The 14,034-nt window shown below is 40.3% G+C and overlaps 1 protein-coding gene across 1 annotated transcript in view; it reads right to left on the bottom strand.

Annotated features, from left to right (window-relative positions):
• RAB2A (RAB2A, member RAS oncogene family) overlaps positions 1 to 14,034 on the bottom strand; it is a 75,229-nt gene that overhangs the window by 4,465 nt on the left and 56,730 nt on the right. Inside the window, exons 6-7 of the mRNA XM_090040038.1 lie at positions 12,322 to 12,433; positions 2,001 to 2,069 (exon numbers count right to left, since the gene is read on the bottom strand). Coding sequence (XP_089896164.1) covers positions 2,001 to 2,069; positions 12,322 to 12,433 — 181 coding nt within the window. The remainder of the gene's footprint in view (positions 1 to 2,000; positions 2,070 to 12,321; positions 12,434 to 14,034) is intronic.

Genomic DNA, 14,034 nt, shown 5'->3' with positions numbered 1-14,034 from the left:
GGCAGTTGTTCTGCAACAGTAGTAGCCTTGGGGTTTCTGGCACTAGCTCGGTATTGACAGCAGCTGATGTGGTTTCTTTTCGCTCTTTGACTCCTCTTTAATAAAAAGCATGCCCTATGGCTCATTGGTTTTGCCCCCTCTGGGCTGGTAGCAACTTCTTGAGGAATCAAGGAGCCAGACCTGGCATTAAGCCAAATAAATAGCATGGACTGTTGGCTCTTGACAGCATATTGCAATCAAAGCTCCATAAGGCACAGTAAAGCAGTCAGCTACTATATGCAACTCGACAGATACAATGAGCATGCCTTTTCAGAGGCCCTGATTACCATCCAATCTATATAGCATCAGTCTTTAAGTGAACAGCATCTCCTTAAAACCAACTCAAGATTATATGGCACATTAACCCTGAAGAACCTGAACTCTGAACAAATTGGATGAAAAATGTTAATGAGAATTTACAAATAGATTTTTCTGAGAAACTGGAGTTTTGTTTTCAGAACCAATGCATAAGGGTGAAGTTCTCTTCAGTCACAAGCCATTTAGTGCAACCAGCTGGGGTATTACTGAAACTCTGCAATGACATCTTGCTGATGTCTACTCTTGCCCTAACTGTATGTAATGTTTTACTTTGTAAACTTGTATGATAAGCAAGGAGCAGGTGGAACAATTTAATGCAGTTCTGTCACTTCCCTTACCAATTCCCAACACAGCAACATTGTAGTGACTGTCATTCTTATTCAGATATGTCAGACTGACAGCCCTGGAAAATGAATATCCTTATTCACAGGATTGGTATGGAATGGCTAGCGGCTGTGCAGAATTCCCTGTTGTCCTATTAACGTGTTTTAGCTTAGGACCTTGATGGGAAAGCTTAAGGGTGAAAGAAAAGTTTGTGTACTAAGGACATCTTCAACTGTCAACAAGTGTGACAAATGCTAATCATTCGGATGTCTTGTGGCAGAGGCTTTGAACAGGGGGTTGGACTAGATCACTTCCTGAGATCCCTTTCAACCCTAACTTTCTATGATTCTATAACAGCTTCTATTAGATTAACCAGATAGCTGCAAAATATGGCATTACTGAGGTGAATACTAGTTCACTGAAAATTTGACTCATCCCACCAACATATTTTACAAGAAGGTAGTGCAGGGGGGCACTTGGGAAACTAACTTGGTCAGAGGCATAAGTTTTCATAGGTGACAGCCAGCTTCATTAGATGCTACAAATAGGCTAATTACCCCTCACATTTCACAAACATACTGAAGAGCTATTATTTTAGATGATAGTAACCTGTTCTAAATTCAAACCAGCAATTTGTTAATGATTTCATAACTTCCAAGCTATCCAAGGCCCTCTATTGCAAAATAATGGTGCGCTTGAGAGCTGAAAGATTAGAGCAGAAATTTTCTGTGGTTCAATAATACAAAGGTTTTTTGAATTTCAGCATTTGTTTGGTATGAAACCAAAACAGGCTATCATTAGCTTTACTTTGAGCAATTTGAGCAATTTGTATAGACAAAGTAAAGTAGCTAATATTTTACTCCTTATAGAATCCAGTCACCTAAACCAGTATTTTTCAATCATACTTTATAGAATTCCTTCCAGTCCCCCTCCTAATACTAGATCGCTCATGTAGTACATCTGGCCCATTAACACGGTCTCCCCATTTACACAGTGGAAAATTATCTTTGAAAGCAGATGACACCATATGGAGAAGTGGATGAAAGTGGATTTTCTTCTCTTTTGGGGATTTATATGATTTTGTGATGCTTCATGGATGGATAGGGTCACTTATTTTAATCCACTTTCATCACAATAGCAGACAATTTTATGTCAAAAGGGATCTACAAATATTCTATAATAATGTGTTTGGGTTCTCAGTTAGAATTTTGTGATAAACTTGTTCTACTAGATAACCCAAGCTCTTGTGAAAAGAGAGCAATGCTTTTGGAAAAAAACCCCAACAAGAGTATGCTATCAGAATATGGTAAAAAAATTACCTCATTATTGATATCAAAGACTCCTTCTTGGATTTTCTCGTAGATTTCCTTTGCAGTATTAATAAATGCCTACAATAAAAAAGGAATTTTAGATCAATTTGAGATGAAACAAATGGATACAATACGCTTTTCAAAGTAAAAAAATAACACATGAAAAGTCCAACCCTGATCTCACCGACTTCAATGGGAATCTACCACTGACCTCAACAGCAACAGGAATGAAGATGAGGTATAGTAACTCACCTGAAGAAGCATCAATCACAGCCTACAAATACTGGTATTTTATAACAACAGCATCTGTATTATAAAAGCTGCTGTCCAATCATTACTAAGGAAAGTGGTTTTTAAAATATAAATTACTCTTAAATACTTTATTTCTGGATCTTATGGATAATGTGGCAGATGGTTCTCCCCACTCTAAATATCTCTGTATCTTTGTAATATGTCACTCTAGATTAGAGTGCTTAGCAACATAAAACCACAGGGTACTTACGATGATGTTGATGTAAGGATGCTCTCTCTCTGTTAGACAAAACCTTATGCCATCATTTAATATTCACCTAATTTTAAGAATTTATCCTCTTCAATTAATCACGTACATGCAAAGCTAGACAATTGGTTGAGCAGTAAAAGCCAAAGATGTAGGCTTCAGAGAATTCAGAGCAAAGATTTGCCCAATAGTACATTTAAGGCCAAGCTAACATATTGTTAACTATAAGGATGTTAGTAGAGAAGGACTAGTTATCCATATCGAGATGCAAAAAAAAAGTTAATCTTTTTTTTTCCATTTATAGGTCAAGTAACTCCTAATAGGTAATATATAATTTAAGGTTTGATTGACAATAGTTAATATCTATACTCAATACTACAAACAAACAAACAAACAAAAAAAAAATCTCATCTTGAAATACTCTCCCCCATATCATTAGACAAGACATGCTATTTTCTTCAGAAGTCCACTACATCTGATATGGATCTAATTCAAATATAAAAAAGTAAACAGGGTTCACAGAGAGGAACAAATCATACCTTTCCTCATTTCTACAGTGGAAGCATTTGACTGCTGAACTTGCCACCAGAGCTTTGTTTCCTAATTAACAGGACTGATATGTTTTCACCTTTAAAGGCCTTACAGCTCCCCAGAGTAATCAATCTACTGCAGCTCAATTACTGCACCAAGCACATACCACAGTCAGTGAAGGAGACTTGAACGACTGCGGCAGGAGTGGAAAGATATGAATATGCATAAACTCTAAGTGGGTGATCGAATCATCACAGAGGGTCATGAGAATTTGCAGCAAAATAATGAGAAGAATTAATCATTGCAGATTCACAAGGCACTTAGGAAGTGAGTACGTTTTTCAAACGTGTGTTAGAGTTGAGGGAAAAAACTGGCTTTCAGCCAACTACAAATTGATTCACACTCCTCAGAAATTAAAGTTCTCCATATAAAGAGGGGGGAACCCCTCCCTTCCACCAGCCCCCAAACTTATCTTTGCTCCTGATAGCACACCATTTATTCCAACATCCATATACATTTGACTAATTGAAAACTATGGTCACAACTTCAGAATTAACACAGCTGGAATCTCTTACATGGATATTCACTTGCTCCCATTAGAGAAGAACATTAAACAGAACCATGAAGTCCTGAAAATGTGTTATGATAACTTCACATAAACAAGCACTTAACAATTGGCATGTACACCACAGTCCTAGAATTCATTACTGAGCATGCCTACTTCTTACAGTTGTTAACTTTATACTTAAGTCAAAGAAAAGCTATTAGAGTTTCCAGCTATTAGTTTCCAGCCAAAGCTTTATTTTAGACAAAGGAAGATGTGCGTTTATGGCAATGACATTAACTAAGACTTCTACCTAGGTTAAAAGTGTAAATCACTGTATTGAATTTGGTTGGACTACCCCACCCCCCGTGCTTAACTTATTCAGCCCAAGCTTAAGTACTTCGCTGAACTACTGTTCTTGTTCCAAAAATATAAAGAATAATTAAATTTTAAATCAATCAGTTATCTTAAATTAACTCCAAGTCACAGATTAACAGCTTGTCATTATGGCTCTGAAACACCAATTATTAGTACTAAAGCAGTTGTAGTCTGACATGTTACGCTGGGAAATAACCAATTCAATCTATAATCTATAATTCAATTTAAAAAAGTTTTGATTTCTCAGAAGAAAAATATTAGTTAAAATATACCATAACATGTTCCTCATTGGTACTGATTCAGAAGGAAAATTACTAGCCAGTTATGAAAGTGAAAAATGTGTCATACCCAGCACTTAAAAAAAAAAACCCAAAAAAACAAAAAAAAAACCAAAAAAAAAACCCCTAATTTTTTTGTGGGTTCTGATAAATTCATATTTAAACTAAGATGCACTTCAAAGCAAAAAAGGTAGTTTCTAGCACATACAAGAATTGGAAACTCAAATACATATAATGCTCATTGAAAGCTTCACATCCAAATGAATTCAATGCAATCATTATCTAGGGCAGTGGTCTCTGAAATAGGGTGCGCGCAAGACAATCCATTGGGGTGTGCGAAGACAATGTTAGAACTTCTATTTATATACCTATATTGGGGGTGCGTGCTCAAAAATTTTTTTTACTGATAGGGGGTGTGCAAATATAAATATACATACATTGAGGGTGCGTGTTCAAAAATTTTTTACTGATAGGAGTGCATGATCAAAAAGGTTTGGAGACCACTGATCTAGGGCATGGGTGACCAAGATAAGCCAAATGACGTGGCTCTGTGGGCCACATGGGGCTCCCCACAGGTCTGGAAATTTTGCGGGGGGGCGAGTAGTGGCAGTGTTAACTGCTGTGGTTCTCCAAAAGCACAGCAGTTAACACTGCCTTTGCTTGTCCTGCCACCAAATTTCTGGCCTTGTGCACCAAGTCTGGCCTGCACACCAGCTCCACAAATGTGCTGGGCACCTACTTATCTTGGGGACCAAGACAATAAAATAAACTGCACTACACACAAGGGAAAAAGGGGTTAATATCCTCTACAACTAATGATTTCCCCTTTCTATTACCTTGGAAATTCATATCGGGATAAGTAACATTGCCTATATCTGTCTTTGTACTCATGTCAAGAATACATTCAGAGAAATTATTTTGTGTTTAAAACATTTGGTATGGACTCAGATAATCTGGGTTCTAGCCATGACTTTACCACAGGTTAAACACATTGGGCAAATCACTTTTTAGTGGTTCACTTTTCCTATTTATAAAAAGTAAGGATAATTGCACCTCTCTACCTCTGAAGCTTGTTGCAATGATGAACTTTTTAATGAGGGTCTCTGCAATAACTATGAGGATGATTACTGTTGCAAAGCTAATAATTAAATGAATTATTATTGATTTTTAAAAGGTCCATGAGCACAATAATGGAAAAGCATTTATATTTCTGTTTTCATTTAAAGAAAAGAACACTTTCTCTGCTGAAAACTCAAAAATGTAACAATGACATTTTCTGTTCATGTAACATGCTGCCATCTGGTGGTCATATTCAAACTGCATCACTGGAAATCAATGAACCAGCTGGTCAACTATCTGCAATACCATCACTTTTACTGCTTAAATGCTATAGTATTAGATGTAACAATGAAAAAATGTAAAAATAAGTTACAAAATACCAGTCAGACAAATATGACTTTTAGCCATATTTAGTTAAGACTTTAAGTTAGTTAATTCCTGGAGTTACATTTCTTACCTTTTCCCCTCCCTCCATTAAATATTAAGATAAAACAACAGAAACTATTGTGGTATTAATGTATGACTAACTAAAAGGTGTGCCTCAGATAGTCAATGAAGCCAAATATATTTTCAGGTGGATAATAGAGAAAAAAAAATATAGCAAACTTGCATAGTCATTGCCATTCATTATACCTGGTTAGTAGTTCCACAACAAAATTCTTTTAAAGGGAATGCTGACTTATTAGTAAGCCTGAAATGTTTTCTTTGAGACAACTCAAGTTCAAAAAACTTTTAAGTCAGACCTTGCAATGAATTCTTGGTGGCTTGCCCTAGACTTGGAAACCTGACCCTGACCAACAGCTGGGGACCCAAACCTTTACATACACTGCCTCACTGATGTTTTGCAGTGGGGACCTGCAAGCTTCATGTCCTTGGGTCCTGGGGAAGTCTGCCTGGAAGTATTCCAGGACTCAATTCAGGAACAGCCAGCCATGCAAGCATTTCTTGGTTCTTTGCTATGGAATCTGAAAACCATGATCAGCTAAGGGCTTATCTCCTGACTCTTTAACAAGGAACCTGGAAGCCCCAACAACTTCAGCTGGAGCCAGGGTTCCCAGAACTTCCACACCTCTTGTTTGCAGGACTGGAACAGACTTCAAGGATCTCTGGAGAGGCTGTTCTGGAAAGCTTTGTAACTTCAAAATAGTCCCTCACCATTGAAAAAGATATGAATATCTATTTCAGTGAGGAGCTGCAAGGATCTGGGAGGTTGGCAGTACAGCACAATTAACACCCCCCCCCCAAAAAAGAAATTACATTTAAAAAATCTCCATAGAACTGTACACTATGCTATTTAGCCAGTTCTAGTCTTCACAAATTTCCAATCCTCCCATAGTTTAAGAAGCACCATTCCATATCCAAGTCTTAGGTTTAAAACACTTAACATTACACACTTAATTACACAAAACCCTCATGTTAAGTAGAATTTCACTAGCAAAATTATGTTGAATAGCTGTTCCCCTCAGATTAGCATTTAAAAACAAATCAGATAAATAAGCTCGTCTTAGAAGAACAGCATAATATGCTTTGAAAAAAGGTTTACATTAGGGAAAGGCTGAGTTCTAATAACAATTTAGTCTAGTTAAAAGGCATCTTTAAAAAAAAAAAAAATTGAATCAGTTCCTAGTTGTTGTGTCGGCCACTTTATCTTCCATTTATGATTGACTATTATCCCTGTAGAAACTATACATGAATTGCTTACATGGATAATTAATATTAGAAAAGATATTTTTAGGATCCTTTAATGCAATTTAACAGCAGAAAGAAAGAATCAGCATCACATGACCAGTCAGTTCTCATACACCAGACCCAGTGCTCTAAAGACCAAATTGTGAACTGCTGGTTTAATCTATTCTGAGATTTCATTGTAAGTATCAAATCCACTATTAAGTCATTGTATTAATACACCACTGTGTTTAGAAGTCACAGTTCTAGTGGACTTAAGTCTTGACTTGGAACACCTGAAGCTACTGAAGTGTATACCCTTGATAGCAAATGTAGGACTTCTACACAGGGATAGCTGTAACGATTAATAAAGCCTCATTAACCTAAGGCTATGCACAAGGCTAGGAAACCCATCTCATATAATGAACAAAAATGACCACAAAAACAAAACACCAGAAGCCACACCAGAATACATCTAGACCAGTGGCTCTCAATCCATTTAGACTAAAGGTATCTCTCAAAAGACTTGAGGTCCCCCTCAGATATTGCCAGCTCTTAGTTTTCTAAGAAAGCCTAGATGAGATTAGAGCTGGTGATTTCACAGATAAGATGAAACTGCATGTAGACATGAGCACTTTTATGCTGCAAAACTGAAGGCAAAGTTCAAGAGGACGAAGAAGGTTAGAAGAGGACAATGATGACTCAACCATTCTTAATTAAAAAAAAGATATAAACACTAAAGAACGGGTTCAAAATCCTAAAGGAGTCAACTGAAGAAAACCAAGATATTGATTCTTTGTAGGAAGACACCAGAATGCTACCTATATCAATGGTTCTCAACGTGTTTAGATTTAAGGCACCACTCAGACAATGCCATTTCACTTGTTCTTGGATTACAGAAAAATTCGTAAATGATTTTTCTATTGCAAATAACTCCAAAAGACCATAACAGGTCAGAATATTTTTGATACCATGAACTTCTATTTGAAATTTCTAGATTGAATCTTATGAATCATGCACCAGTGTTTGCACACCTAACAGTGCTAATGTTAAGTGGCACCCCATAGCATGTTGCTAAAAAAGAGAAAATTCAAGTAAGTGACGAAAAGAATACAGAGCTCTAGGCAGCTCCCCGTGTTTTTTATGGTCACTCCCTTTCTGAATTTGCAATGCCATTTTGGGTCAATTTTCTGGTCCAAGCCTCACTGTTGTAATAAAATTTCTGTGGATCTTGCAACCCCACTTATTAAAAAACAAACAAATGAATGATAGGCAGAACATTTTCAGGATATCTTAAAATGAACCAAGTGAATGACTAAATAGGAACATGTATCAAATGCCTACTACTAGAGCTTGTTACAGAATCATGAAACATTACAGTGGCATAAATTGGAAAAGCCAGCAGTAACCATAATACTGGAGACACAGTTGGAGAGGATAATTGTATTGAAGAGATGTTTAAAGCAAGTAACAACACAGCCCTCCAGATCATCTTTTAAAATAGAACATGGAATGAAAAAAAAAAAAAGATCCAGTACAGTAGAAAGAGGGCTTATGGTAAAATTGCCAAAGAAGTGTGACCTTGCCAACTGGAATAACCAGAGAGAAATCGCACTATTTCCAGCATCTAGGAAAATTACATTCCAGAATGATGTTGCATGCATCAAAAAACAAACTGATCTCAAGTTGGGAGAGTGAAAAAGGCAGCCTGTGTGTCATATTGCTTTTTAGTTATGGTGTACCAGCCACTTCTTGCTATAATCATAAGATCTTTGATAGAATATGCAGAGACTATTTTTTAAAAATTGTGGCATACTTTGGAATATTAGTAAAAAAATTATCCAAATTAGATTTATATAGCACTGAATGGGCAATCAGAGGAGGGATCAGTCAGTGACAGTAAAGCAAGAGTTCACCCTGGTCACTGACTAGATTTTGAAGAAAGTAACCACAGAATGCAACTGAATAATTTCAGGAACAAAAGATAACTCACATTTGATTGATCTTGATATTACTAATGATACTGCCTTGCAAGGGTGGGGAGAATGGAAGGGAAAAAAAGGAAACAAAATCAATTTATTAGCAGCGGTCAGTTATTTAGGGAGCAAAATCTGCAATGATAACAATCGCCATGTTACATGGGGAAAAAAGAAAAACCCAAACCAGGAAACTTTCTAGATTTTCCCCCCTACAAGTTCATGAGAGTAGTGAGGGAGAGAGTGCGGCTGGGGCTGGGAACAGGACAGAGCCACAAGCAACTTGTCCAGGGGGAACAGGGGCTCCCATGGCTGCATACACTCCCGGAGGAGTCATGGGTGGCACATGGCCTCAGGATCTGTGCATGGAGCAAGGCCCGGCTGCTGCTGCAGGCTAGGGCCAGGGGCAGTGCCAGGCCTTTCCTAGAGAGAGATAGGTCAGGGCTGTGCTCGTTGTGGGCAGCAGCGTTGGGAGAGGGAGACCCCTATAGCTATCCCCAGTGCTACCGCCACTCAGGTGGAGCACAAAACCCCTCACTGGAAAGAGCTTGGTGCCATCCAAAGCACAGCAGCAGCAGCCTACCCTCACACCCCATGCACAGATCTGGGGCTTACATGTCTTCTATGGCTCCCCCCCCAGGGGTACATGCAGCAGTGGGAGCCTCCCCATCTCCCCATGGATGAACTCAGTTCCACACTCAGCCCCACTACCTCCCTCACTGCAGGGGCCTTGATTGCGCCCCCACCTTCCCTGCTCCCCAAAAGACTTATTAGCCTGATGCTGCTCTGCAAGCTGCTGGGCTGACCACGTACATGCTGCAGCTGCACATGCATACGACATTTACTGGTGACATTATTGGTCACATCAGCCAAAAAAAAGATTGCTGATAAGGTTTATTAAGTCAGGTCTGTTCCCTTGGTCAATGCAGAATCCAAAGTGTGTGCGCGCGTGTGTGGGGGGGGGTTGGATTATTATTCCAAACTTTCTTCTCCCCAGTCATCAGGATTTCACCAATTCCTGTGGAAAATTAATCTAAAAGTCACCACTAAGATAAGTGCTCCCACAAGGTGGCCTATATTTCTTTTGCTTAATTTCATCTAATTAATTCCAGCTGGATCACCTTAAAAGTTTATCACCCTGCTTGGTGTTTACATCATTCAAAATACCTGTAGACTGTCCGATCACCCTTAAGGAAACAGAAATTTTGAGTTTAGAGGGCTTACTGGATCTATCCTTTAGACCTTTATAATTCCTTGTTTTTAAATTAATACCTCCAGGTCAATAATCTCTTTTTTGGACACCTTCAAATTTTTTTGACATCTCTTTAGTGCTGTATTTATAACAAAGTTCTTGTTCTGGGTACCCAATCTCAATAATGCTTTGTGGAAGCATTATATTTACCTCCCTTGTCTATGATGCGACAACTTTTGTTTATGTAGCTCACAGCAGCACAGACTGCTCATACTTCATCAATTAAAAAACCCCACCAAAACCTGACCTGTTTTCATACCTTGCGTACACTTCTGTACATACTTTCCTTTAGTATTTCCTGAATCTATTATCTTGTTTTCGTAAGCCAGCCAAAAGTTACAGTATTCCCTGCCCACATTTTTAACTTCTCTAGGTCCTTTTACTTATTTTCTACTCACACCATACCTTAATTTGGCATTGTCTGCAAATATCATTAAAATGGAAGTTTATCATTTTTATGAAACAGGATGATTTCTAGCAATTGCTAAAGATTTCCCAATAAAGCCAAAATATTCATAACAATCAGGAACTCTCTTCTTAATTCTCCCCAGCCCAAGAGACAAGCACCTTGACCCAAAAAGAATTACCTAATTCTGAAGAACCCTGACAGATGTTAATTTAAATCACACAATGGGATCTAATCCCAGATTGTGTTTGCCAGGGCAAAGGGGTCCCAAAATGGAGGCCCAGTACCATATCCAGCTGATCAGAGGGATTAGACATGTGTCCCAAACCCTCCTGCAGCCTCCTGCCCAGGACACAGCTGCACCACGACCTGTTAAAGGTGCAACCCACAAGCTGGGACGTCTAAAAGTTTCAAGGCCTATATGCATCACGTAGCTTTAAAATGTTCCAGCACATGGGCAGACAAGGTTCTTCAAGTAAATCTTGTGTCTTTTATTAGACTAACTAAAATAATTGGAAAATTCTTCTTTGCAAGCTTTTGGGTAAAAACACTGTTCTTCAGGCAAAGGGAGTGTCACAGCTACAACCAACACCCCAGCATGTGGACTGCACTGTGCGCATTCTAATGGAAAGGCGAGCCCCAGATCTTGGGCTCCTCCTGAACCTGGAATACTCAAAGGATGCACATGCAGCTGGGCTGCACAAGGTCCGAAGTAGTCCTATTTTGGAAATTAGTTTCCCAGTCTCAGACTCTTACTCTAGCATGTTCATGCCACACATTGAAATTAAGTGCAATATGAAGCACCAATGAAGGGGACCAGTCACGGGGCAGCCCCTGGATCCAGGAAGCAGCTGACCCCCATCCCTTGAAAAGCATATACTATAGCTGATGCACCAGAATATATAGTGCTATCTTAAATTCTGTTTATGTAACTAAGGGTTTTTCCTTAAAGCTCCACTCTTGAAATTAGGAGGCACATGTGGAGGCTGCCTGGTTTAAAGTTTGTATCTAACTTCTCTAGATTAGACAAATGGCACTTCTGCTGATGCTTCTGGGAGCGAAGTAGTTAAGGGGTCTTTTCGGCTTCCCCGAGGTGAAGTTGTTTTGCTTTGTGTTTGTTTCTCTCTCATAATAAGAGGTGCACTAGCTAGGGCACAACTAGAAAGGTATTTTTCAACAGTATGTAAGGGATGCCAAAATCAGACTGAACAGTTATTACACCGTGCTAGCTAACACAAAAAACCCTAACAAAAGGAGAGGTAAATAATAAAGTTAAAACTCTCTTCCGGTATTTTATATGGGGCTTTTCTTCTAGGGGAGTGTGGGGGTGGGTGGGAGAGCAGAAGGGAAGCAGACATTTTTGATTTTGGAACATTTCAGAATTGGAGGCATCCCCCTCTGTACTCCACCAATACATGTTTATCAGGCATGCTATGAAAGGTAGAAATTAAAGCCAATCCACATATATTTGTAGAAAACCAACATGGCACAAAGGGTAATCCCTACATTCTCAGTAACTTAAGACAATCTACACTACACTGTACAAACAGTTTTTAAAATAAAATTAATATTAGGGTTTCAAGTAATTTTAAAAAGGGACGAGAAACAGAATTCAAAATGGTGCATGTAAAAGAATGTGAAATTTAAAAATGCATAAGCATTAAAGGACAGCAACTTAAAAAAAATTTTAAAAAAAAAATCAACCATTCTATTAAAAGATTATCAACAGAAATTTTAATTACCTCCTCTACATTAGAAGCAGTTTTGGCAGAAGTCTCCATAAAGATGAGTCCATGCTCTCGTGCAAATGCTTCACCTTCTTCTTTTCTCACTTCTCTTCTAGATTCTAAATCGCTAAGATGACAAAGCAAGAGAGTTACTTATCTGAATGAGACTATACTGCAAGTAGTACCCTTTGGAGATGCTTCTAGTCATGTCACATTCATTTGCATCTCATCAAGCGAACCATTCATACTTGTTAGAATCCTTATGTGAAGTCAAATTAACAGAAGTACAGCACCAATACCATAAGGGATACTCTTGGCTAGGTACAGAAATTATACATTAACAGGTATAAGTGTTTGGAAACCAGCTTAAACCTGTAGCAGAACAGAAATTCAGCACTCATGGACCAGTTTCAAAATGACAGAACCCAGTTTAAGACAGACCTGGATGGATATAGTATCAGATTTAATCAGTTTAGATTAGACCGGTTTATTGAATTTCTATTCCAGATCCCCTCCCAACTTAAGTTAGGTGGCAGTCCTCCTGACATCTTAGAATGCTTTGCAGCCCCCTGCTAACCCTCCCTTTCAGTGCAGGTAGGCTAGTCTCCAGCAGTGGTCTTCTGCTCTGGTTGAGCCAGGTTGGTTCCGCCCCTGGGCTGTCATGGAGCTGAGGCAGCAAAGCCTCTGCTCCCCAGCCTGAATCTTACCTGCACTAATCAGCTGGGTGGGGTAGTGGAGGGAGGGAAGGAGGGAGACAGAGGAACAGAACCCCCCACCCTGGGGGGGTTTCCCCACAAGCTGTGGTCTTCACAACTGGCAGGAGCCCCGCACTGAGGGGGTTGTCACCTGGCCAGGATGGGCTGTGCAGTCTCCTCCCTCCCCCTTCAAGTCACTGCCTCTTGACTTGCAAGGGGGGTGGGAACAGAAAAGAGCCCACAACCTTGGTCCCAGTCCATCCCCTCCCCTGAGCTGGGGTTTGCCCAGCTGGGGGAAACCAAGTGCTATGGGGTCTCTCCCCCACACCTGGTCAGGCTGCACAGCTCTTCCCCCCCATGAGACATTACCTCTGACCGGCAATGAGGGGGAAAGGAGAAGGAAAGGGAGAAGATTGGGGAAACAGAGCATGCTGCCCTGGTCCTAGCCCCCTGGAGCTGGGGTCTCTGCGACAGCATCCAGCTTGGAAGTGTTAGAACCATGGCAGGGGGCTCCATTTCCATCCCACCATGAGTCAGAGACACTGACTTGGAGGGGCAGAGCTGTACAGTCTGACCCAGCCAGGCAGGGAGAAGCCCACATCACATGGGTCTCCCCAAGCTGTGCAGACCCCAGCTTGGCAGGGCTGGGACTAGGGGCAGGGGCTCAATTCCTGACTTCTCTCCCCCCCTCCCCAATCAGATGCACCAACTCATGAGGGTGGAGCTGCACAACCTATACCAGCTGGGGAGGGGAAAGCCCCCACCATATGGGCTCTTCCCAGCTGTGCAGACCCCAGAATGGAGGGGCTGGTGCCAGGGCAGGGGCCTCTACTGCCCCCTCCCCTCCACTGCCACAAGGCTGGGGAGAGATTCTGGGCTGGATTCCTCCTGACTCCCTCCCTCCCCGCCACCGAAAGCAGGGGGTTGTGGCATGTGTTGGACAGGCAACCATGGATGGCCCCAGCTTGGCTGGGGTCAGCTGCTCTTGGTAACAGCCAATAGGTTGGGAGGTGCGTGGGACTGCCTCCCACTT

Source organism: Crocodylus siamensis, chromosome 3 (genome assembly GCF_052110815.1).
Source record: "Crocodylus siamensis isolate JL-2025a chromosome 3, ASM5211081v1, whole genome shotgun sequence".
Classification (NCBI taxonomy): domain Eukaryota; kingdom Metazoa; phylum Chordata; order Crocodylia; family Crocodylidae; genus Crocodylus; species Crocodylus siamensis.
The sequence above is the reverse complement of the archived record's forward strand: the minus strand, read 5'-3'. Positions and strand labels throughout refer to the sequence as shown.